Raw genomic sequence first — 27,748 nt, forward strand, 5'->3', positions numbered from 1 at the left:
CCTTTTATTTGTGGGTGAGAAATGTAATGATAACCCACTAAGACCTTTAATTTTGTTTAGTTTCTAGATAGTACTAAACAGCATCATCCACCTGTCTGATATGGTTTTATGTCCAAGAACTAAGGACGAAGATTACAGCATCCATTGGCAACTTTAGTGTTCATATTTTGTTTGTTTATGTGACTGTAATTACAGTTTTTGTTAGAACTGATTGTAAACAGAGCAGCTAATAGTTTTCATGGTGCGTGATGGGTAATTAATTATTTTTTTCTCTGATTAAGTTGAATCTGAAATAATAGAGAAAAATACTAGTGTTTGATTAATAGTAATATTGTATTATATTTGGGATGGTTTTCAAATTTCTAATGGGTGTTGGAATACCCAAACAATTACACATAAAAATGTGGTTGTATATCTTCCTGTGATGTTCCATCTTCCTGTGTGTATTTAGCTTGATTATAGCAAAATGTACTTTGGTGACGCTCTCCTCGTTGGATGGATTGATAGTCAATCAATCAAAAGCTGTGACTTGGGAGCAGGGGATGTGGCTGAGCCTGCACGGGTGCCCCCATGGAAAGCGGATTTCTGTGGGGGCACCCGATGAAGAGGAGGGGCCTGGAGCACCGGCAGGTGACCCCAGAAGAAGAGGATTGGGGCTGCTCTGTGCAAAACCATTTTTGTCAGGTAAGCAGGTAGATATAGGCATGTTTGTTATTAAACACCACTTTAAACTAGCAGAATGCAATAGAGGTAATTTAGTTCTTCGTGTGAGAGGTTATAGCCCAAGTTTAATATGGAATCACAGTAATGGGTTTCATAAGCTTGTGAGCTTTACCTTAGCCTCCCTATGTTAACAATGCATTTCTTGTTTGAATATGTGGGGAACAGGGCATCTTTCAACATTTTCTCTTTTGCAAGGTCAACGGCTCTGTGCTGAATAATCAGTGGAAACCGGTTGAAGGTAAATGTAACATCAAAGAGCATCCCACTTATAAATTTGTTCAAAAGTCTAAAGGGAAAAAAAACAATACAATGTTCATTAGCAATATGACATGCATGTTTCCAGGACAAATTACATCACAAAAGAGAATACAAATTTTACAAGCTGTTTTATATTAAAATATTGTAGCTGGAAGTCGGCTTCACTTCTGAAACTCGCGCAATTTCTTGTGGAGTTCCTCAAGGATCACCCCTGTCACCCGTGCTCTTCAACATCTACCTTCGCCCACCCCTTAAAATCATCAGCAAACAAGACCTGTGTTACCACTCATACGCTGACAACACTCAACTCTATTTTCGCATCACCGGAAAAAAAGACAAATATAACAGTCTAGAAAAATGCCTCTCATTGATCGATGATTGGATCACTGAGAGCTCCCTCAAACTCAATGGATAAAAGACAGAACTTCTTCTCCTCCACGCAAACCGAAAGACAAAAGCTGAGACTTCATGGACACCACCCACCATCCTCGGACAGATGATCACCCCAACACCAAAGTCAACATTTCGGAGTCATCTTTGACTCCGAGATGTCGATGGATGCACAAATAGGATCAGTAGTCAGCGGATTTTACCATCTCCCCCAGCTGCTGCGTAGACTCATCCCCTTCATCCCAGAAGAGGACATAGCAGTAGTAGTTGGAACTATCATGAATTCCCAACTTGACTACGCAAACTCCCTCTATATTGGACTACCTAAATATCAGATTTTGCATCTACAAGTCGTTCAGAACACGGCAGCCAGACTGGTAACGGGGAAAAAACCCTGGGAATCCATCACCCCTTCACTGACCGGCTAACCGTAAAGGATAGGGTCACATTCAAGACCCTCTGTCTTACCCACAAGTGCACACAAGGAAACGTTTCTCAATACTTGTGGGAGAAAATAAAACACTACACCCCCAATCGCATTCTCAGATCAACCAACCAAAACCTCCTCCACATCCCCAAGTCCCGCTACAAATCAAAGGGAGAACAAAGATTTGCAGTCCAAGGACCACGGCTATGGAACACTCTACCCACAAACATCCGCATTGAAGAAAACCATCGGGCCTTCAGGAAAAAACTTAAGACTCATCTCTTCTGAAGGATCAGGACGACACTAGATGGAAATTTGCAGAGCTATACAAGTTATTCACTCACTCACAGAAATGAAGTTTTGTGTAATAAAATTGAATGACACATGGTAAAAGTATTGAACACGCTAACTGAAATGAATTTTATACTTTGTACAAAATCCTTTGTTGGTAATGACAGCTTCAAGATGCCTCCTGCATATTTTTAAGTACAGGGGTGACTAGCGCATATTTTAGAGAGTTTGGGAAGATGCCACAAGAGAGAGTGAGGTTGAAAATGTGAGTAAGAGAGTGTAAAATCCAATCAGAGGGTGGGCGTAGCATTTGTTGGATAAATGTTTACCAACCTCATTAATACTAGCTAGCTGGGTTTAATAAGTATACAATTATGTTGCTAGCTGTGAATGGTTACAGTGATCACATGGTAAACACTGTGCCATCTGATCAGCTTTGGCCAATTGCAGCCAGGGCCGGCCCTATGATGGGACCAGGTGGTACCATGGGTACCAGGCAGCACTTTTAGGGGGGCGGCATACTGACAGCCTGCCTGTTCCGCCCACTCCGCTGCCTGTGAAGAGCATGGCGCCGGGCTGCCTGTGAGAACACTCAAAGAGGGGGGGAGCAGTCAGCAAGTGAGTGGGGCAGGCGCCGCTGCCTGTGAGGCACCTGGCACCGCTGCTGTTAGTGGTGACACTAGCGGGCGGACAAAACACTCAAAGGGGGGGGAGCAGTCAGCAAATGAGTGGGGCAGGCGCCGCTGTCTTTGAGGAGCCCGGAGCCGATGCTGTTAGCAGAGACTCTTTACCACGTGATCAGCTGTGTCCAACCACGGCTGATCACGATGTAAACAGGAAGAGCCGTTGATGGCTCTTCCTCACTCGCGTCTGACCGATCGGCGGCTCTCCTGACAGAGGGGGTTCGCGCTGATTGTTTATCAGCGCAGCCCCCCCTCGGATCGCCACACTGGACCACCAGGGAAGCCCACCCTGGACCACCAGGGAAGGGCAAATAAAAAAAAAAGTCTTAAAAAAAAAAAAAGGTATTGAAAAAAAAGCTTAAAAAAAAAAAAAAAGATGCCAATCAGTGCCCACAAATGGGCACCGACTGGCAACATGGGTAGAACAGTGCTGCCCCACAGTGTCCATCAGTGCCACCCCAGTATCCATCAGTGCCACCCCACAGTGTCCATCAATGCCACCCCACAGTGCCCATCCATGCCCAGTGCCCACCTATCAGTGCCCATCTGTGCCACCCATAAGTATCCATCAGTGTCACCCATAAGTGCCGCCCATGAGTGCCCATCTGTGCCGCCTATGAGTGCCCAGTGCCGCCCATGAGTACCCATCAGTGCCGCCTATGTGTGCCCATCAGTGCCGCATACCAGCGCCGCCAATCAGTGCCACCTCATCTGTGCCCGTCAGTACTACCTCATCGGTGCCCATCAGTGCCCGTAATTGAAAGAGAAAACGTACTTATTTACAAAAAAATTAACAGAAAAAAATAAAAACATAATTTTTTTTCAAAATTTTCAGTCTTTTTTTAGTTGTTGCGCAAAAAAAAAAATTGCAGAGGTGATCAAATACCACCAAAAGAAAGCTCTATTTGTGGGGAAAAAAGGACGCCAATTTTGTTTGGGAGCCACGTCGCAAGACCGCGCAATTGCCATTCAAAGTGCGACAGTGCTGAAAGCTGAAAATTGGCTTGGGCGGGAAGGTGCGTAAGTGCCTGGTATGGAAGTGGTTAATAATCGGACACCTAACTGTCCCAGGGTCCAGCAAAACAAAGCCCCGCGGGGGGTAAACTTCCTTTCGGCGATGTGGGAAGTGTAAGCTGAAAAGAGGGTTTCCGTTTCTCCCCCCAAAAAATTACAAGTTTAATTTTTGGGTGGAACTCCGATTTAAAGGGGGAAAAAGTTCAGAAATTATTTATCTTTGTCTAATTTTTTTTTACATCACAGAAACCTTACATTTTAACAGGGGTGTGTGAACTTTATATATATATATATATATATATATATATATATATATATATATATATATATATATATATATATATATATAAATAAATGATAACATTACATAATTCACATGCATTTTAAAATGTTTTTTGAACTGTGTAGTGCATGGTTTTCTGTGTTAATGCATTTTTGCATGTGTATTTAAAAAACATGCAATATAAAAGTGCAAAAATGTGTAAAAATTCATGTGAAGGACTCTATTAACTGCACATGATGAGGCATGCTTTTGTAATGCAAATGTATGAATGCCAACAAAATGTAATTAGTTATTCTGTATTATACCACAAAAGGAGAAATACTTACTGATGAGAAAATCCAAGTCTGACTCTTTCTAATTCAACACCATGCACATAACCTTTATAAGAAACTTTTTCAGGTGCCTTTGACTCTTCAGACAAACTCACAAAAAGGTGGTCTCCCTTTAATACTGAAGGTCTATTTTCAGCTACACCAGGGACCTATGGCAAGGAGAAAAAAAAATACACTGGTATTATAATCCTTTCAAGCTTATATGAGCCATTCAAACATAACGACCATTCATCACACCCTATTCTAGTTATGGTGGATGACTAAAAGAGGGATGCAGAGGGAAATGACACATTATATGTTGCTCCTATGTACAATTTCTGCTGCCACTTGCGACAAGTGGAGGAGGAAATTTTGATTATACTACATTTTGAAAGACCCCTCTACTAAGAGAAATATGGAGGATGTTATTGCGAACTTCTTCTGAAAATGCTAGCTGCCAGGTTGTTAAATTCAACAATGACAGTCTACTTAAGCTGGCCATAGATGGATTGAAATTCAGCCAGTTCAGCGGGGACTGGCCGAATTTTGATCCATCTAATTCCCACTCGAGAATAGTTGATCTAACAGAAACGTTGGACATTTTTTATTCAAACAGCACTTGCAGCCAATCAGTGTATCCTGACAGTGAAGGAGTGTCCACTGTCAGAATGCAACACCACTGTGGGGAGGATTCCTTCACCCACTTTCTTTGTGTGGATGGGGAAATCTGTTTGTATTTTTTTATTTAAATCAGCCCTTCAGCTGATCTAAAAAAAAAAATCCACATATGGCCATCCCAAGTTCCAGCCAGAATATGCCTGCTTGCCTGCCATAAGCAGGTACCTGTAAGCTGTACCTCTAAGATATCAATTGAACCCCAAGTCTCTGTTGTGATCTTTGAGGATACATTACTTCACAGTACTTGGAACTATGTAGATCAGTGAGGGCTTGTTAACCCCTTCATGCCTCAGATTAAAAACAAATCTTAGGGGCGTGGCCGACCGGTGTGGAAGATGGCAGCTTAAGCCGCGTGCTCGTCATCCCAGGGGACTCGTTAGAACGACTACAGCCCGCACAGCTCTGCTATTCCCGCTCATCCTAGCCCCGGAGACATCCTAGCACCCGACCGCGATGTCCAGAAAGCGGCTCACGGTGTACAAGCCTCAGAAGCTCACCGAGTTCTCCTTCAAACCGGCGGAGAAAGTCAGTGGGAGCAAAGATGGCGCCGGCTCGTCCACGCCATGGGAATCGCGGGACGCATACACGGACTTGCCGGATGAAATTCAGGACGCCCGGCCCCCCTTCTAGCCCCTGACCTCCCCGATCAACCTCTGGAGGGCAACCCCCTCACCAGGAGCCCTGCGAAGGCAAAAATGCGGCTTGACACGCAGCCGCCGCAACTACTACTTGAGGCCCCGGCTTTTAATCCGCTCACTTCCAACCAGGCCCTACATTCTTCAATGGCTTCCTTCCCCACCTCAGGACAGTCAGTTATTGACTCTACCCTTAAGGATATGCTCCTACCATTACAGTTCTCCCTGATGTCAGACCTATCCTCTTTATTTCAAAAAGTTACAGCAGACATTCGGTCTCTGGACTCCAGAGTGTCACATCTTGAAGATGGTATGGCAGATTGTACTTCCACTATTAATGGTGTGATTGATGCTTATGATGATATTAGAGAGGAACAAAAATGGATGCGCAGCAAGATGGCAGATTTAGAGGACAGGTCCCGCAGAAATATAGTTAAACTGAGAAGAGTACCAGAATCCATACTCCCTGCTGATCTACCCAAATTTGCGAATGAACTTTTGCACACGATCCTGCCAGAAATATCGCCCAGAGACCTACTAATCGACCGTATTCACAGAATCGCCAAACCGTCACACTTAGCTGCCACTGTACCTAAAACTCATGTTTGGGGTCAAAGCTAACTCCCCCCTGCTGGCGCCCTTCACGGATGTTCAGTTATTTCCAGACCTTTCCAAGTTCACCCTCCAACAGCATAGACTTCTGAATCCGGTGACGAAGGGGCTCCAAAACCACAAGATCCAATACAAGTGAAGATACCCAGCTACTCTACTCATAACTCACAACGGAAAAAAAAAAAATGTGGTCGGGAAATTAAGCGACGGGCCTCAACCTACTCCACACCTGGGGCATACTGCCTGCCCCTCCGACCCCCCTTCCACCTTGTAGCGGTTCGTCAACTCGCCACAACCGGGATCAAAACCATTCTCAGATGTCATGATTTTTCCACCTTCCTGATGGGCCGACAACACACCCATATTCCCCTGGGCTCTGATGACGTGTCCTGATTGTTGTTCTTATTTTTTCTTCTTAATCGATTCGAACTGTTTTCCCCCTGATAGAGGTCACAGCGTACCCTCGCTCCACCTCCCACATTAAGTTGCTCTGAGGTTTGCATGCACCCCACATTAATATAACTGAGCTAGCTTGTTAGCCTATATCCGTGAAGTGCGTGCTCCTGCATTTGATGATATTGCTCTCCGCTGTATGTTTAACCAGTCTCTTTTTTTTTTTTCTTTTTTTTTTTATTGTTCACATATTGCTCTATTCATAGCGCTAGTACCCTACGCTAAGAGGACTTCTGGTATATTGCTGACATTTCCATTCCCCTGATCGTTCGCCAGAATTGACCCAGTGCCAATGCCTCGACCAACTGTGTTTCACCAGATCCTTGACACTTAACCTGCCTTAACAATGCCACTCAGAATTTTGTCAGGGGTAATGATCGCAATATCTGACAATGTAGACTTCCAACTCTCTACTGTCTCCTTGGACCCTGAAGGTCGCTACATAATCCTGGTATGCATCATCAACAAAGAGGCATACACACCCATCAACCATTACGCCCCGAACGCACACCAGACCCACTTTTTTCGTAAAGTTCTCAGACTGGCCAAACCGCTTCAAAAGGGATATCTTCTCATATGCGGAGACTTTAACCTGGTTCCTGACCCACACATGGACTCAACATCTGCTGCGAAAACAAAGTCCTCCCCGTTGCAAAACCTTATCTCTACGCACGACTTGTATGATGTTTGGAGGTGCCATCATGGCACCGAGAAAGACTTTACCTATTTTTCTCCCAGACACAACTCTTATTCACGAATCGACCTGTTTTTGTCAGACAAATGGGTACTACAAAATATATCGGCCTCAGTAATCCACACCGCCACATGGTCGGACCATGCCCCGATTTCAATCACCATTGAAAACTTCAGGGGGCCCGCAACTCACGCATATGGAAGGCCAACAACTATCTCTTACAACACACAGAATATGCTCCAGAAATCGCGAAACACATTGAGGAATTTTTTCTATTGAACAAAGGCTCAGTGTTCGACCCTGGGGTGGTGTGGAGTGCGCACAAGGCCTTCATGAGAGGTGTGCTGTTGAAGTTTAGTGCAATGTATAAAAGGAAGAGGATGCAGCGATTAGATGAGATTTCATCCCAAATTGCGTCCCTTGAATCACAACATAAAGCTGACCCACGTTCCCCACCCCCTACTAAACTCTCTGAGCTACGACAAGAAATACGCTCCCTGCTTCTCCACTCTTATGACCACCTGCAGAGGAGACTGAAAGCTACCACCTACTCAACATCCAATAAAGCAGGTAAACGCCTGGCTCAGCGCCTTAGGGGCCAAAGGGCCAAGACTAAAATAAATAAATTCTACCACACCCCACTTACTAACCCCCAGGACATTGCCAACGCGTTTAGCGACTATTATAGAGACCTATATAACCTAAAAAACGATCCCACAACTTTCCAACCCTCACAAGACGATATAGACAAATTTCTCCGAAACCTCCACCTACCCACCCTCTAGTCCCTTAATGCTCCTTTTACAGAACAGGAATTATTGAAGATGATTCGCTCTCTCCCTTTGAACAAAGCCCCAGGGCCTGACGGCTTCTCGGGGGAATACTATAGAAGTTTCTCTGCCCAATTGACTCCCCACCTAGTTGAAGTTTTTAATATCGCTGCCTCCTCTTCGAAATTTCAACATGAAATGTTAAATGCTCTTGTTATCACAATACCTAAACCGGGGAAGGAGCCATCATCCCCCCAAAATTTCCACCCAATCTCCCTACCTAATCTTGATATAAAAATGTATTCCAAAACGATAGCGACGAGGTTGATGGATATTATATTATCATCAGATGCCACCAGACGGCTTAGACATTGTACACCACGCAGAATCTACGGGAACGCCTTCTCTGCTCCTCTACCTGGATGCAGAGAAGGCGTTCGATAGAGTGCATTGGTCGTACCTTAGATCAGTGCTTAGTAAATTCGGTTTTGTTGACCGCATCCTCGACGCTATCATGGCTCTTTACTCCTCCCCCTCGGCGCTAGTATTCGTGGAGGACATGACCTCTCATCCGTTTCCTATAACCAATGGCACCCGTCAGGGTTGTCCCCTATCCCCCCTTATTTTCAATTTACTCATGGAGCCTCTAGCAGCCCACATTAGGCACAACCCTCTTATCTCGGGCATCCGAATTGGTCAAGCCTCCCACAAAATCAGCCTATTCGCGGACGATGTAATCCTGATTTTCACAAACCCGGCTTCTTCCCTGGTGGAGGTACAAAAGGTAATCCAACAGTTTAGCTCAATCTCGTACTATAAAGTCAACTCGACTAAATCACTAATACTGGATATAAACCTAGATGCTACTACTAAAAACTTGTTACAAATGCAATATGACTTCAATTGGGCGGTTAAAGAAATTCCCTATTTAGGTATTCACTTGACCAGGGCTACCAAATCCTTATTCTCGACTAATTTTGTTCCCTTGCTCTCTAAGATTCGAGAGGAATCCCAGCAAATCTCTAATCACAAACTCTCTTGGACAGGTAGATTAGCGGCCTTCAAAATGAAATGCCTACCACACATTCTTTATTACTTTAGAACCCTACCTATTATGATCCCTGCTTCGTACTTTCGGTCCCTTTAATCTGTTATGAACACCCTTCTATGGAAAGAGAAAAAACCCAGATGTGCTCACTTGATTAAACACAAACTAGCGGGCGGAGTGGGCTCTATTGCCTTTGAAGACTACTACCTTGCTGCTGTTCTGGCCCAACTGCCAGAATGGTTCAGTCCCCAGCCTGCCTCCCCCTGGGCCCAATTCGAAAGCTCTTTCCTCCAGCGCTCTACCTTGAAAGCCTGGTTATTGAGTGTTCCGCTGGGGGCGAAAATTCCATCCTCCTTCCCGCCTACGATGAGAGCCTCGGCCTTATCATGGCAAAAACTTGTCCCCCTTGTAGACTGTGGCCCCGCTTCCCCAAGCCACCAAATACCCCTAGAATCCCTCTGTTTCCTCTCCCCGGACTTGCGTATCTCCCAGTGGTCCCTTAAAGGGATAAGCTCCATACAAAGCTTGCTTCTCAACTCTACTCCCAAACCCTTCTCAGTACTGCAAGAGGAGTTTGGCCTCCCCAAGTCAGACTTCTTCTCCCATCTTTGAATAAGTCAATGTCTGCGTAAAGTCCCCCTACCCCTATACTCCATTCCCGTTAAGACCTGGGACTTCCTTACTAACAATAAACCCAAGGTCAAAGGTATCTCCCATTTTTACAACCTCCTCCACTCCAAATGACAGTTCACTAAACTGCCCTTTTATCTCCAGTGGGAGAGAGATTTGTCTCTCTCCTTCTCAGACGACCAATGGTCATCTGCCCTTCGCTCCATCTACAATTCCACGAAATGCGCGGCCCTCTGGGAACTCACTCAAAAAAAAACCCTACGGTGGTACATGACCCCGGCTAGAATAGTGTTGCTCGCCCCACAATCTTTCAATCTTTGCTGGAGGTGTAAATCCTCCGTAGGTAACATGTTACACGTGTTTTGGTCCTGTCCCCGCGTCCAACCCTTCTGGACAGAGGTTTTTAATCTTTCGTCTGACACACTTAGCATAAGGGTGACCCCCTCTCCACAACTGGCGCTTCTGAACCTACAGATTGATGATATACACCCCCCCTTCCGGTATGTAACCTCATACATTCTTTTGGCATCCAGACTATGCATCACAAGGCTGTGGAAATCAGAAGAGGTCCCACAGGTAGCCCAAACTACTGACCTTGTTAACCTACACTACTGTCATGAATCTTTCCTGGCTGCCTGCAATGATCTGGGTAAAAAAACCTGGGGGGCTTGGAACCCCTGGACATCAGGCGCTAGAGCTGTGCCGTTACTTTGAGATTCCAAATCTTCTTTCTTAATTCTCTTGACCAAGCAGTATGTGTGTTAATTTTCTCTCACCTTCTTTCATGGTTTTTGTTTGCGTTGTTTTGTTGTAGTTGCTTCTAATGGTTAAGAATATGATTCTGCTAAGGGGTCGAACCCCTAGTTTGTTTAGGCGACGGTGGCCTGCTCTCCTCCAGGGACACAAAAGTGCTCCCGATTGGGTTGGCTCTAGGGGAGAGGAGCCCACGAACACAGCAATTGTAATCCCTGCTGTACCATTATCCCTCTGATGGAGATGCTTGTACGTTACTTTCAAAATGTATCAATATTTGTCAAAATGCATAAGTTCTCATCGCTTTTGTACTTTTGTACCTTTATGTGAAATCTAATAAAAACTATTGAAGAAAAAAAAAAAAATCTTAAGGCCTGAACCAAGCTTTGTGACTTTGCCATGTGTTCATAAAAACTTCATATCTCAACCATCATTAACCATCATAACTTGGAGACCCAGATCTGTTGGTGACAGCTCAATCTTTATGCTGGGAACACTCTGTGGAGCACACTTCCAGTACAAAAGCCAAACACATATATGTTGTGCCTCACTTGTGGGTGTGTCCCACCTTTGTATATATGTATATATATATATATATATATTTGTGATCGTGAAATACACAGGTCAAACATATACAGACTTTAGTCTAGCCACAGTGGCACTTTAAACTCTTTCTTTTTGTAGGTTTATCCTGAAATTTTCCTGGCGTTTAACAAAACATACAGTCAACAGCCATGTTAAAAGCATAAAATAACTGGATACTGGATCTCTCCAGTTATCTAAAATATAATACAATTACTTCAAGAATTAGGAGCTGTTTGTTGGTTGGATGGACTTCCATTTTCTGTTTTTGCTGGTCATATTTTCTGATGTCAATCTCCATTTGTTTCTCCTCCAGGTGCAGTAGCATATGGAACTTCTCATTATACCTGTTGAAGTCTAGGATCGATGTCAGGAGGTTGCTGAAATAGGAATGCTTAAGGTAATCACGCATGTTAAAACAGTAAAGCGAGTTAAGACATTTGAGACCTAAAAGAGACCCTGTCAACAGATCTTATATGCTTACTTTACCAAGGCATTGCTAAAACTTTAACTGTGTTTAACTTCTTATGCCCTGTACACACGATCGGTTCGTCTGATGAAAACAGTCCGATTGACAGCTTGTGTGTGGGCCCCATCGTTTTTTTCCCCATCAGCGAAAAAAAAAAATAGAACCTGTTTTAAAATGATCTGATGGTTAAAAAAACGATAGAAAAAAACAATCGTCTGTGGGGAAATCCATCTGTCAAAAATCCACGCATGCTCAGAATCAAGTCGACGCATGCTCGGAAGCATTGAACTTCATTTTTCTCTGCACGTCATTGTGTTTTACGTCACCGCGTTGGACACGATCGGATTTTTAACTGATGGTGTGTAGGCAAGACTGATGAAAGTCAGCTTCATCGGATATCTGATGAAAAAATCCATTGGTCCGTTTTCATCGGATGAACCGATCGTGTGTACGTGGCATAACTGTGTTTGATATTCAGTGATGTATCTTTAAGGAACTGCAGAGTTAAAAAAAAACAGCAAGTGTCAGATATTTTTGAAATGACTACAATTGAATGATTTAGCTGAAAAGGCAGCCCACGGCCTTCATTTCCTGGGATAGCAGCCATCTTTATAATTCAGTGAGGGTATAAAATGACAACTAAGAGGAAAAGCAGTAGATACACAAGAGAATAACATATTGAGGAGAGAAACAACACTAGGGAGGAAAGACGAGATAAAAGTTATGCATGAGCAATGAGGGTAGAAAACCGAATGTGTGCAGGAACACTCCAGCACTGCTGAAAGATAACAAGAAGTGCCCTTTGTACAAACGATCGGATTTTCCATAGACAAAGCCTTGGACTTTTGTATGAAGGGCGTTGGCCAAAAACTTGTATTGCATACAAACTGCACACAATTGTTGGCCAACAAACACGAACGTAGTTACGTACCACGTGAAATTTCAGCTCTTGAGCGCCACCCTTTGAGCACCTTCTGCTCATGTCGTGTTTGGTGAGCATTGATTCCGAGCATGCATGTTTGTACTTTGTACACAAGTCTGTCGGACAAAAGTCCACACGATTGGAAAATCTGACAACAAACCACTGTCCAAAAAACAAAGGGCCGGATTCATATAAAATGCTCTATCTTTCTTCCGGCATAACGTATATCAAATACGTTACGCCGCCGTAACTTTGGGCGCAAGTTCCGTATGCAGAAAGAACTTGCGCCCTTAGTTACGGCGGCGTAACGTATGTGTTGCGGCGTAAGCCCGCCTAATTCAAACGGGGATGTTGGGGGCGTGTTTTATTTAAATTTCACTTGACCCCGCGTTTTTGACTTTTTTTTGAACGGCGCATGCTCCGTCTGTAAAATATCCCAGTGTGCATTGCTCCAAAGTACGCCGCAAGGACGTATTGGATTCGACGTGAACGTAAATGACATCCAGCCCTATAAGCGAACGACTTACGCAAACAACGTAAAATTTTCAAAACTCGGCGCGGGAATGACGTCCATACTTAACATTAGCTACGCCTCATATAGCAGGTGTAACTATACGCCGAAAAAAGCCTAACGTAAACGACGAAAAAAAAATGCGCCGGCTAGCACGTTTCTGAATCGGCGTAAATACCTAATTAGCATATTCCTCGCGTAACTTTTCGGAAGCGCCACCTAGCGGCCAGCGTAAATATGCAGCCTAAGATACGACCGTGTAAGACACTTACGCCGGTCGGATCTTAGGGAAATCTATGCGTAACTGATTCTCTGAATCAGGCGCATAGATACGACGGCCCGCACTCAGAGATACGACGGCGTATCAGGAGATACGCCGTCGTATCTCCTATCTGAATCCGGGCCAAAGTTTTTCCAACTTCATCATTAAAAACGATGTTGCCCACACACCATAGTTTTTGAAAAATGATGAACAAAGCGTGGTGACGTACAACACGTACGACGGCACTCTAAAGGGGAAGTTCTATTCACCTTTGGGCTGCTTTTAACTGATTCCTTGTTAGTAATAGACGATTCACGCTTTTTTGTCTGTTACAGCGTGATGAATGTGCTTACTCCATCATGAATGGTAGTTTTACCAGAACAAGCGCCCCCGTCTCATAACTTGCTTCTGGGCATGCGCGAGTTTAAAACGATTTTTTTTTTGTCGTTTTTCAGAAGCCGAAAAACGATGTAAAGCCCACACACGATCATTTTAAATGACGTTTTTAAAAACGTTGTTTTTTTTCATGCCGAAAAACGATCGTGTGTACGCGGCATTAAGGTTTGACCTCATATTATATGGTTTTGATAAAGGAAGGAAAAAAATCTAAAGAAAATTGTATAGTGTGCATCAAGCTTAATGCTCCATGCACACTGGGCTTAAAAAATAGCAATTATCTTGGCAGAAAAAAACACTCATATAGAGTGTTTTTTGTACAAAGTTTAGACGAGTTTAGCATTTTTTCTGCCAGTAAGCTCCAATCAGAAACGCAAACCAGAAGGTTTTTTATTCTGCCTCTAAACTTTGAGATCAACACATGCCTGTAATCATCCTAATGTGCATGGACACATATGATAACATCGAGCTGCTTCTACAGACAGAACACACTCCTGTACAAGCAGCGATTTTTAAGCCAGTGCATTAAGCCTTAAAGAGGTTCGTTTTTTATTTTCGAAATAGGTTCCTTTATGCTAGTGCATTGTTGGTTCACTTACCTTTTCCTTCGATTTCCCGTCTAAATGTTTTTTTTTTCTTTGTCTGAATTTCTCACTTCCTGTTCCTCCTCAGTAAGCTGTTCTGGCTGACTAACCCCCAGTCAGAACATGGGGGCAAGCTTACTGAGGAGAAACAGGAAGTGAGAAATTCCGACAAAGTAAAAAAACATTTAGAAGGAAAATCGAAGGAAAAGGTAAGTGAACCAACAATGTACTAGCTTAAAGGAACCTATCTAGAAAATAAAAATAAAAACATTTACAACCCCTTTAAGAGAGCAGAAAGAAGGATATGCATTCTCTATAAAGATATATGCAACACCCCTACAGTGCTTTTTTTTAAATCAGAAAAAGGGTTTTATTGAGTAAAAGCATGACATACAGTAATTATGACATACAGTAAAGCCCTGTACACACGATCGGTTTGTCCGATGAAAAAAGACAGATGCACTGTTTTCATCGGACAAACCGATCGTGTGTGGGCCCCATCTTTCTTTTTTCCATCGGCGTAAAAAAATAGAACATGTTTTAAATTTTTCCTATGGATAAAAAAACAATCGTCTGTGTGAAACTCCATTGGAGAAAAATCCACGCATGCTCGGAAGCATTGAACCTCATTTTTTTTTGGCTCATCGTAGTGTTTTACATCACCGCGTTTTGGCACGGTCGGAATTTAGTCTGATGGTGTGTAGGCAAGACTAATGAAAGTCAGCTTCATCGGATATCCGACGAAAAAATCCATACAGTGCTTGGAAAAGAAACAAAGAGGAAAGCACTTTTTTTAATTTTGTGAACTGTAAGAGGCCCTGGCCAATGATAAAATTAGAGTGCCTAGATATAAACAAAAGTGCCATTTGTACAACTCTACAGTTTTCTCAACCAACATTTTGCCCTGGTTCACACTGGGTACGATTTGGAACGATTTGAGATTCGATTTGACATGTCAAATCGCATCTCAAATCGGCGGCAATTGTCGGCAATGGCACTGTCCTAATCAGTGCGACGCCGCATCTGCGATTTCAAAAAGTATTTCATGCACTACTGTTTGCAATTTCGATTTACATTAAATTGCGGCCGAAATCGCGGCAAAATCGCAGCCGCAAAATCCAGGTAAAATCGCGCATTTTACCACGATTTTTAATTCGCACCAGTGTGAACCTAGGCTTTAAAGCGGTTCTTCAGTCAGTTCAGACTAATTTTTAACAAAAGTCAGCAGCTACAAAAACTGAGATGTGACTTATTAAACAGAAACTCACCTATCTCAGGATCCAGCGCTGTCCTCACCCAGACTGGTTCTTCACCCGTCCCCAGCACAGGCATGTTAACCGTGGGCAGCCCAGCTGTGACTCCTTGTGGCTTCAGAGCCAGCTGCCCACTGTGCATGCAGGAGCTGTGCTGGGCTTTGTGAATCCAGAAGGCTGTGGGCAGAGAAATGGAGAAGGAGACCTTTCAAAACTAGGTACCCGTACCCCTCTTAAAAAAATAAACTTCCTGATCAAAGCACTTTTTACAATTTGGCACTGCGTCGCTTTAACTGACAATTGCGTGGTCGTGTGACGCTCTACTAGCTTTCTTTTGGTGGTATTTGATCACCTCTGTGGTTTTTATTTTTTGCGTTATAAACAAAAGAAGAGCAACAATTTTGAAAAAAACACTATGGGGGTTATTTACGAAAGGCAAACAAGTGCAAACTACAGGTGAAAATTGCACTTGAAATTGCACTGAAAGTGCAGTCGCTGTAAATCTGAGAGATAGATCTGAAATGAGGGGAAATTCTGCTGATTTTATCATCCAATCATGTACAAGCTAAAATGCTGTTTTTTGTTTTACAGCGACTGCACTTCCAAGTGCACTTTCAGTGCAATTTCAAGTGCACTTTGCACTTGTAGTTTGCACTTATAGTGCAAAGTGGATTTGCCTTTCGTAAATAACCCCCCTTATTTTTTTGCTATAATAAATATCCCCAAAAAATGTTTTAAACTAATTTTTTTCCCAGTTTAGGCCGATATGTATTCTTCAACATATTATTGGTAAAAAAATTAAAAATAATATATCGCAATAAGCGTATATTGATTGGTTTGCGCAAAAGTTATAACATCTACAAAATAAGGGGTAGTTTTATGGCATTTTTATTATTATTTTTTTTACTAGTAATGATGGCGATTTTTATCGGGGCTGCGATATTGCGAGGGACAACTTGGACACATTTTTTGGACCATTCACATTTATACAGCAATTAGTGCTATATAGTCCTGTCTTCTAGGACCTGTGTGTTTCCCAGAAGACAGTGGGGGAGGACAGTGTAGGCGCAGGAAGTGGCATAGGTCACCGCAATCTATGCCAGGAAGTGAGAGCAAATACCTATATTAGACAGGTATCTACGCCCTCCTCCCCCCTGAAAGGTGCCAAATGTGACACCGGAGGGGAGGAGGGTTCCAAAAAGTGCAAGTTCCATTTTTGGGTGGAACTCTACTTTAATGCATTCTATGCACTAAGATGAAAAACCTTCTGTACTGCAGCTGCCACCCAGAGCCCCCATCTTTCTTACCTGAACCCGATCGTTCCAGTGACGAGCATGAGCACAGCAGCTCCAGCCACTGACTCTCAAATCTGCTGTCAATCAAATCCAGTGACACGGATCAAATTCAGGATGGGGGCCAAATCCTGCTGTCTGGGTAAATGGACGCAGCAGCAGGACTCGGGTGTACGCCCGCACAAGTGCCCCAATGGAAATCGGCTCTCTGAAAAGTGCACAACGACTAAGGACATGGAGAAGACCCACAAAAGGTCACTGCCACCACCATATTTCACTCTAGGCATCATGTATTTTTCTTTGTACTTTTTGAACCTTTGTGACACCATATAGTTTTGAAGCCTACAGGTCCAAAAATATTTATTTATCTTCAGAGTCAAGATTCCCTGTAGTCGTCTTTTTCAGCATTGGCCCTGGCAAATTCTAGGTGGGCTTTTTTGTGCATGGGCTTTAGAAGAGGCTTCCTTCATGGAAGACACCCATTAATGCCATTCCTCTGCAGAATACTCCATATTTTGTCACAGGAAACAATCACCTCAGTTTGGCTTTCTACTTCTTTAGCTAACTGCAGTGAACTTGCATGGCGATTTTCTTCAACCCTTCTAATCAGAAGACACTCCTGTTGAGGGGTTAACTTATGTGCACAGCCTAAATGTCTCAGTTAGTTGGTTTCAGTTCCATCTTTGTTAATTTTTTGTATCACTTTTGCTATAGTATTCTGACTAAAAAAAGCTTTGCTGATCTTGTAGCCTTCATCTTTCTTGTGTAAAATAAATTATTTTCTTTCTCAGGCCTTGTGATATTTCTCTTTTATGTGGTGCCATTGTTGACAGCATGAAATGGGAAGGGGTTTCCTTGTTTACTGCTTGCCGACCAGCGCACAACGATATACGTCAGCACGGACAGCCAGAAGGATGTTTATATACATCTCCTTTAAGAAGCCGGCATTGTGCACGCGCGCCGCAAGCTCCGTGACTCCGACCGCGGGTCCCGCAGACTCGATGTCCGCGGACATACCCGCGATCGTGTCACGTTGAGGAAATAGGGGGAAATGCTTATGTAAACAAGCATTTCCCCAGTTTCCTGTCACACACAGCCCACCCCCCCTACAGTTAGAAGTACTCCCTAGGGTACACTTAACCCCTACAGCGCCACCTAGTGGTTAACCCCTTTACTGCCAGTGTCATTTTCACAGTAATCAGTGCATTTTTATACCACTGATCACTGTAAAAATGACAGTGGTCCCAAAAATGTGTCAAAAGTGTTCGATGTGTCTGCCATAATGTCGCAGTCACGATAAAAATCGCTGATCGCCGCTATTACTAGTAAAAAAAAAATTAGTAATAAAAATCCCATAAAACTATCCCCTATTTTGTAGACGCTATAACTTTTGCGTAAACCGATCAATAAACGCTTATTGCAATTTTTTTTATCAAAAATATGTAGAAGAATACCTAAACTGAGGAAAAAAATGTTTTATATATATTTTTGGGGGATATTTATTATACCAAAAAGTTTCAAAATTGTTGCTATATTTTTGTTTATAGCACAAAAAATAAAAACCGCAAAGGTGATCAAATACCACAAAAAGAAAGATCTATTTGTGGGGAAAAAAAGGACGTAAATTTTGTTTGGAAGCCACGTCACACGACCGCGCAATTGTCAGTTAAAGCGATGCAGTGCGGAATCGCAAAAAGTGGCCCGGTCTTTGACGAGCAAAATGGTCCGGGGCTTGAGTGATTAAAGAGGAACTGCAGTCTGCTCACATAATTTGTAATAAAAACATATTTGCCATTCTGAAGCTTTCCTCCAACCCCTTTGCATATTATTTTATACAGTATCTCACAAAACTGAGTACACCCCTCACATTTTTGTAAATATTTTATTATATCTTTTCATGTGAAAACACTGAAGAAATGACACTTTGCTACAATGTAAAGTAGTGAGTTTACAGTTTGTATAACAGTGTAAATTTGCTGTCTCCTCAAAATAACTCAACACACAGCCATTAATGTCTAAACCGCTGGCAACAAAAGTGAGTACACCCCGAAGTGAAAATGTCCAAATTGGGCCCAAAGTGTCAATATTTTGTGTGGCCACCATTATTTTCTAGCACTGCCTTAACCATCTTGGGCATGGAGTTCACCAGAGCTTTACAAGTTGCCACTGGAGTACTCTTCCACTCCTCCATGATGACATCAGGGGGCTGGTGGATGTTAGAAACCTTGTCCTCCTCCACCTTCCGTTTGAGGATGCCCCACAGATGCTCAATAGGGTTTAGGTCTGGAGACATGCTTGGCCAGTCCATCACCTTTACCCTCAGCTTCTTTAGCAAGGCAGTGGTCATCTTGGACGTGTGTTTGGGGTTTTTATCATGTTTGTTGGAATATTGCCCTGCGGCCCAGTCTCTAAAGGGAGGGGATCATGCTCTGCTTCAGTATGATACAGTACATGTTGGCATTCATGGTTCCCTCAATGAACTGAAGCTCCCCTGTGCTGGCAGCAGTGCTGGCAGCACTAATACAGCCTCAGACCATGACACCAATACCATGCTTGACTGTAGGCAAGACACACTTTTTATCTCCTCACCTGGTTGCCACCACACACACTTGACACCATCTGAACCAAATACATTTATCTTGGTCTCATCAGACCACAGGACATGGTTCCAGTAATCCATGTCTTTAGTCTGCTTGTCTTCAGCAAACTTGGGACTGGGGAATGGGATGCTTATGCAATGGGTACAGGACTATGAGCCACGTCTTCTGTCTGATCACTCCCCATTCTGGGTATGGCTGGATGCTCTAGTTTCCTCGGGCCAATCATTGTGGAGAGTGAATCCCTTTTGGTTGACATTATTTATGCCTTCTGACGGCATCTTGGGTGCATGGGGGAGTTCCTACAAATTTATAGACATTAGCACAGCTGTGGTGTTGGACTCTCTCAAGGCATTCCTGAGGGGTTGCCTTATTCGGGAAATTACAGGCATCGAGAAACGCTCCAGGGAATGGGAGAATAGAATGCGTGATGAGATGCAGCATAGAGAACAGGCACTGGTTACTGATCCCTCCCAGTCTAATCATGAGGCTTGGACTAAGGCTGTATAACTCTGTAATAATGTCTGCAGCAGAGAAGAGGAGATACTTTCTACAACAGGGCGATTTTGAGGTACGGGAAAACACTGGCCATCTCCTGGCACTACTGGTTAGGGAACAGCGGGACGCCTCTACTATTACAGCTATAAGGTCTACAGCAGGGGAACTACACACTCTTAACTCTGATATATTGAATCATTTCCATCATTTTTATAATGATCTATATGCCTCTAAAACTAGACACGCTTCATCTGAATTAACATTGTTCTTACAAAATTGTCCCTTTCCCCAGCTATGTGATGCTGAAAGGGACACACTGAATTCCCCAATTACCATGACAGAACTAAGGAGGCATTGGAGGAGGCCCCAGATCATAAATCTCCAGGCTCGGATGGTCTCCCGGCTGAGGTGTACTCTCGCTACAGCGAAGTCCTTCTTCCACCCTTGCTGCAGGCCCTATCTGAGGCTGTTGAGACAGGATGTTTACCTGACAGTATGCAGAAGGCAAATATACTGGTACTTCCCAAACCAGGTAAGGACAGACTTCTGCCGGATTCATACCATCCGATTTATTTATTGGACTCAGATGTTATGCTACTGGCTTGAGTCCTGGCCCCCAGACTTTCTAAGGTGATAGGTAGACTGGTTCATCGAGACCAGTCTGGGTTTATTCCTACTCGATCCACAGCTGATAATGTTCGGTGATTGTTTATGAACCTGCAGGTGTCGGTGGATGATCCTGGAGGGAGGGTCATTCTGTCGCTGGATGCCGTAAAGGCTTTTGACAGCGTGGAGTGGCCCTACCTCCTGGAGATCCAGGCAAGGTTTGGTCTGGGGAACTATTTTATAGATTGGGTGAAGGTTCTATACTCAACACCCATAGCTAGACTCCATTTTAATAATAATCTCTCCCCCTCTTTTACTCTGCATAGGGGCACTCGTCAGGGATGCCCACTATCCCCATTGCTGTTCGCTCTAGCTGTGGAGCCTTTAGCCATTTTGATCCGCAACACGCCTGAGGTCGTAGGGTTCCGTAGAGGTCCTCTGGAAGACAAGATATCTCTTTATGCAGATGACACACTCATTTACCTGGGGGACACTGCCGCCTCTTTGCGAACATTGATGGGGATTATAACTGACTTTGGTGAATTCTCTGGCTTTACCATAAATTGGTCGAAGTCAGTCTTAATGCCCATTAACCCCTTGACAGCACCTCTACCCGCAGGGGCGATGCTAAAAAAAATGGTATGGGCACCGCAACTTTTATACGTGTTCCATAATTCGGAAAAAAAGGGGAAATAGGTAGAGCTAAAAAATCTACACAACTTGAAAATAGTGCAAAATAAGTGTAAAAAATGTATAAATAAAGATCAATACCCCTCTCAAGGGATAATGGCTATGTACCACACAAGACACAATGGGCCAAATTCTCAAAAAGCTGTGCAAATTTAGTATTATCTAACTTGTCATTTAAGTTACGGCGCCCTAAGTTGGTGTCGTAAGTGCCGTATCCACAGCGCATTTGCGCACAAAATTGCGCCATCCTTAACCTAAGTTCCAATGCGTAAGGCGTGGTTATGACAAGTGGGAATGAAGTGGGCGTGCTTCATTGTAATGAGCCGTGACCCCATGCAAATGAAGGGCCGGCCGTACTGCGCATGCGCGCACGAATCTGGACCTCACTGCGCATGTGCAGAACTTTTCTCATCGCAATCAGTGAGATAGGTAAAAGGCCAAGCGTACTTAGTTTGAAGATCGCCCTGTGTCTAAATAGCCCCAGTCAAACACACTTCTATTGCAAAAGTATTTCCCTGTGTTCCCTTCCTAAAGCAAGTTGCTTCTGCTTTGAACGTTTGTCAGTGTTTGTTGGTAAGATTTGTTTGTGAGATAAGTTGTTGAGGAGTTGGAGAGTCTAGTTGGTGTTTGTTGTTGATAATTTGTTATTTGTTTTGATTGTTTGCCTGTTTGTTTTTGATAAGTGTTTCTTTTTTGGTGTGTGATTGTTTTTTGTTTCCCTTTTTTGCCTGTTTGTTTTAGAATTTATAGTAGCTGTCTGTGTTTTTTTTTTTTTTGCTTGTTTTTCTTTTCTTTGTTGTGTGTGTGTATTGTTGATTGTTTTTTGGGTGAGTTCCCTGTTGCTGGGTGTTGTCTGTCATGGCCCCCAAGCGCAGGAAGCTAAATTTTACAGTGGCAGAGAAGCATATACTTGCTCAGGGCGACATAAAATATGGGCGATTTCTCCATGGCCCTGAGAGCCACAACACCACCCCGGCCAGGAGGAAGGAGATCCTTAAAAATATCACTGATCGGATCAATGCGGCGGGGGGGGGGGGGGAGACCAGGACCATCGCTGGAGTTCAAAAAAAAAAAAATGATTTGAGGAGCGTGTCCCGGAACAAGCTGGCAACGCTGCATGCCCATACCAGGGGCACTGGAGGAGGGGGAGCCTGCTCAGTCAGGATGAGTGAGGAGGAATGGGCAGTGGCCCAGTGTTTCCACCCACAGCAGGTGGTGGGCCTGCCTGGCTTTGACTCTGATCCTCTTATGAGGACAGGTAATTTTTTTAAATTTCTATCTGGTGATTAGCATGTGTGGGTGGGGGAAGGGAAGATGTGCCAAGTGTGTGGATCCACCAACCTGTGATTATTTTGTGTCCTCCCCAGATGGCCAGGAGGTTGCAGCCCCATCAGCCCAGGAGGTTGCTGGGTAATCAGCCCAGGAGGTTGCTGGGTCATCAGCCCAGGAGGTGGCAGCCCCATCAGCCCAGGAGGTGGCAGCCCCATCAGCCCAGGAGGTGGCAGCCCCATCAGGTCAGGTGGTGGCAGCCCCATCAGGTCAGGAGGTGGCAGCCCCATCAGCCCAGGAGGTGGCAGCCCCATCAGGGCAGGAGGTTGCTGGCCCATCAGGTCAGGAGGTTGCTGGCCCATCAGTGCAGGCTGCTGCACCACCCCCAAGACAGGCTGATGCAGAGTCCCAAGAAGGGCAGGATTCGCCATGGGAGGGGAGTGCCCACAACTCCCCTAATTTGGATGTTGAGTGGGAGGAGGATGAGGGGGAGGAAGATGACAATATTGATATTGGCCAGCAAATCTTGATGGGCCAAGATATGACCTTTGAGTCATCCCCTGAGGGAACCCCAGAGGCGCCCAGCAGTCAGGCCACCATCATGGGTGGCCCCTCCCAACCCTCCTCCAACATGCAGCAGCACCCATGACTCACTCCAACCCCTCCTCCAAGGCCACAAGCCTCAGGGGCAAGTAGGAGGCCGACCCCGGAAACCAGGGGGGGGTTTGTGCGTCTGCCGGTCAGTCTGTTGAGGGACAATGCCCGGCAGACCCGCAGTCTGGCTGAAATAAAAAAATACATGAGCAAGGTGGAGCACAGCCTGGGTTTAATGAGGGAGTCACTGGGTGACGTGGCCACCAACTCAGTGGGGGTCATCACATGTTTGTGGGACCTGAAAAACGCAACAACAGGCGTGGCCCAGGAGGTGACTGCCCTCACCCAGGCTGTGCAGGCCAATACCCGGGCTGTGCAGGCCAATACCCGGGCTGGCCAGGCTAATACGGCTGACATTACTTCCTGTCTGACAAGGATAGCCGTGGCCTTGGAGGGAAGGCCAGCAGGAGGACAGACACCAGGGGAGGCTCCTTCTTCCCCTGCACAGACCCCCCCCCATGAAAATACTCCCTCCCCTGCACAGACCCCCCCCATGAAAATACTCCCTCCCCTGCACAGACCCCCCCCCATGAAAATAATCCCTCCCCTGCACAGACCCCCCCCGTGAAGATCCCCTAGTTGGCCGTGGCCGTCCCCGTGCCCGTGGGCAGCCCAGAAGGAGCACTCGGCAACATCATTAAGTTGCAGGGGTACTTTTGATTTTTTTTTTTTTAACTGTACTTATGATTTGGTTTATGTGTGTGAATGATGTGTGAATGTGGGGGGGGGGGGGGGTGGCATTCCTGAAAACATAAGGGTGTCACCCTCAGTTTTGGTGGATTAGGGATCCCCAGGACCAGGGAGAAGTCATCCTAGGTTCCTGAATGGTGTATGAATGCACAGTGACATAATTGGAGCCGTGGCGGGGCGTTACTGCTCCCAAGTACCAAAGGGGGGGGGGGGTACTTGGATCTAATCCAATTCGATGTGCATGTGATGTGTTTGTGCTAGGGACCACAGTTCATGCATTCTCATTGTGAGATAATTAATGTGCGTTTTGTACCAAAAAAAACATTCTCATTGTCATATAAGTAATGTGCATTTTATGTACAAAGAAAATATTTAAAGGTCACATAATCTCTGTGATTTTTTCTGGGCAAAGCAAAAAAATATAGATAATTAGGGTCCATTTACTGGGCAAAGATGCCTTCAGCCAGTTGTCTCCTTATTACCTGGCCCTCAGCAGACCGGGTAGAGGGGTTTGGGGGGGGGATTGCCTGGGTGGGGGGTTAGGTCAGGACATAACTCAACATGCAGTCCCCTTCTCAGAGCAAAATTATGGAGGATGCAACATGCCCCAATAATTTGACAGACAAAGTCTGGGGAATACAAGAGTGTACCCCCAGTCTTGTCAAGGCATCTGAATCTGGATTTGAGAAGGCCAAATGTCCGCTCTACTATTGCCCGGGTCTGGATGTGCACCTCGTTGAATTTCCGTTCTCCTGGTGTTTGGGGGTTCCTAAAGGGGGTCATCAGGTGGGGTCCCAACGCATATCCAGAGTCACCTGTAAGGGAAAAGACAGGAGGATATTAGTCATGCATGTGCCCCTTGTGATGTCTGCATCATGGGGGGGGGCATACCTGACACCAATGTCACTCACCAATCAGCCAGCTGTCTCCATACACATTCTGCTCCAAGTCTTGGTAGATCTTGGTCTGCCGTAGAATGTAACTGTCGTGGCACGACCCTGGAAACTTGGCACAAACGTGCCAGATGAGGCCATGGGCATCTACAATCATCTGGACGTTGATCGAATGCCAGCCTTTCCTGTTTCTGAACAGGTGTTCAGTTTCATGGGGGGGCTGTAGTGCCACATGGGTGCAGTCTATCGCCATGATGGTCCTTGGGAAGCCAGCAATGCTGTAGAAGTCTGTCATGGCTTGCAGACGCTGCTCCTCCTGGGTGGGCATCACAAATTGATTGGTCATGCGCCGCAGTATGGCAGGGACCACCTGATGGACACATCGGCTCATTGTCGACTGCACCATCCCAGCCAGACCTCCATATGCACGCTGGAATGAGCCACTGGATAAAAAATGGAGGATTGCCATCACTTTATGTAGAGGTGTCAGGGCATGGGAGCGTCTGGTTGGGGTGATAAGATCCTCCTGAAGTAGTTGGGTGATCTCCAGGATGGCTTCCCTATCAAACCTGTAGTTGCCATACACCTCATAATCTGGCATTTGGAAAAGATCACGCCGTGGCCGATAAACTCTCGCCTGTGCCCTCATCCTCCTCCTCTGTGCCCTCCTCCTCCTTTGTGCCTGTAAGGCGGCAAGTGCCGTCAGAATCATAGATGCCCCTGGCATTTTTAAACAAAGATCCTTCTCAACTATAGCTCTAAGCTCTAGTCACTACCTACAGCAAACCCTTCCACAGCATGTGTAAAATTAGGGCTGGTTTTATAATGTGGAAATTTAGTCAGGGAAACTAACAGGTGCGCACAGGGCGGAAAATACGGCGCACACACTTAATTTTGAGAATCGCCCTAACTCCCTCATTTGCATCTTTGCCTATAAAAAACAGCGGCGAGACTAGCGTAATTTGCGCCCGGGGATGCGCAGGTTTAACTAATTTAGGTACGGCTGAAAATACGGAAATCTGGGCTTAACTCGTTTTGAAGATCGTGCGCAAATATACGCGCCGTGTAAATTTAGAAAACTTGAGTTAAGTCTGCGTATCTCTTTTGAGAATTTGGCCCAATATATTAATAAATTAATGTCCAAAATGATAATAAAGTTGAAGTGTCCAATTCAAATAGTGACATCAAAGATTATAATAAAGTGAAGAAAAGTCCACCACCGATTGGATTGAAAGTTGATTGGACATAACTGCTCGTCACGGTCACACCAAAAAAAGGGATTTTTATTAACAGCTTACCTGTAAAATCCTTTTCTTGTAGTACATCACGGGACACAGAGCAGCATAGCCATTACATATGGGTTATATAGTGTACCTTCAGGTGATGGACACTGGCACTCTCCGACAGGAAGTTCCCTCCCTATATAACCCCCACCCATAGTGGGAGTACCTCAGTTTTGTAGCAAGCAATATGCATCCCAAAATTCCCCATAAGAGGGGTGGGAGCTCTGTGTCCCGTGATGTACTACAAGAAAAGGATTTTACAGGTAAGCTGTTAATAAAAATCCCTTTTTCTTTATCGTACATCACGGGACACAGAGCAGCATAGCCATTACATATGGGATGTCCCCAAGCAATGCTCCATGAGGGGAGGGAGACAACCAGAAAAAAACAAACAGGAGGTGCCACCGGACAAGAGGAGATTAAACTGCGGCCCGTAGTACCGCCTGCCCAAAAGCTGAATCAGCGTTCCTCCTAACGTCCATTTGATAAAATTTTGCAAATGTGTGGACAGATGACCAGGTTGCTGCCCTGCAGACCTGAGCCATAGAGACCTGGTGATACGCTGCCCAAGAGGCACTCATAGCTCTAGTGGAATGAGCCTTAACCGATAAGGGTGGACTCTTCCCCTTCAGGCCATAGGCCTGTATAATCGTCTGCCTAATCCACTTAGAAATAGTGGCCTTAGACGCTGCCTGGCCCTTTTTGGGCCCTTCCGGCAGAATGAATAAGACGTCCGTCTTACGAATCTGGGCTGTAGCTTCCAAGTAAATCTTTACAGCTCTAACTACATCCAAGGAATGTAGTAACCTCTCTTCCTTAGAAGAAGGTTTTGGAAAAAATGATGGAAGAATCACATCTTGATTAAGGTGAAAATTCGATACCACCTTAGGCAGGAAGGACGGAAGCGGCCGCAAAACGACCCTGTCCTTATGCAGTAATAAATAAGGTGCCTTACATGACAAGGCTGCCAACTCCGACACTCTTCTGGCGGATGCCATGGCCACCAGAAACACTAGTTTCCTAGTCAAAAGGACCAAAGGGATCGCGGACAAGGGCTCAAAGGGCTGCCTTTGCAAGGCCGATAGAACCAAATTTAGATCCCAAGGATACAGGGGAGCTTTAATCGGGGGATTCACCCGAATAACACCTTGTAAAAAGGATTTCATTAAGGAATGGGCAGCCAAAGGTCTCTGGAAGAAGACCGACAAGGCAGACACCTGCCCCTTGATTGTGCCGACCGCCAAACCTTTTTCCACTCCCAACTGTAAAAACTCCAGGATTCTCCCAATGGTATATTTGCGGGGATCCCATTTCCTGGTTTCACACCAGGTAATATAGGCCTTCCACACCCTATAGTATATTAACCTGGAAACTGGTTTTCTTGCGTTTATAAGGGTGGAAACGACCTGCCCTGAAAGGCCTCTGTTTCTGAGAATCAGGGACTCAGCCGCCAGGCCGTTAAATTTAGGGCCTGTAAGGCAGGGTGGTAGAATGGCCCTTGTGAGAGGAGGTCCGGACGTAGAGGGAGGACCCAAGGCTCCTCTACGGTCATCCTTTTTATCAAGGAGTACCAAGGTCTTCGGGGCCACGCTGGGGCCACTAGAATCGCTGGCTTGCGTTCCCTTTGAATTCTGTGAAGAAGAC

The 27,748-nt window shown here is 44.9% G+C and overlaps 1 protein-coding gene across 1 annotated transcript in view; it reads right to left on the reverse strand.

The window, feature by feature from the left end:
* LOC120927053 (putative helicase MOV-10) overlaps positions 1-27,748 on the reverse strand; it is a 136,922-nt gene that overhangs the window by 60,059 nt on the left and 49,115 nt on the right. The window contains exons 7-9 of the mRNA XM_040337484.1: positions 11,453-11,615; positions 4,396-4,550; positions 836-1,009 (exon numbers count right to left, since the gene is read on the reverse strand). Of these exons, the coding sequence (XP_040193418.1) occupies positions 836-1,009; positions 4,396-4,550; positions 11,453-11,615 (492 nt within the window). The remainder of the gene's footprint in view (positions 1-835; positions 1,010-4,395; positions 4,551-11,452; positions 11,616-27,748) is intronic.

The sequence above is a fragment of the Rana temporaria genome, chromosome 2 (assembly GCF_905171775.1).
Source record: "Rana temporaria chromosome 2, aRanTem1.1, whole genome shotgun sequence".
Taxonomy (NCBI): domain Eukaryota; kingdom Metazoa; phylum Chordata; class Amphibia; order Anura; family Ranidae; genus Rana; species Rana temporaria.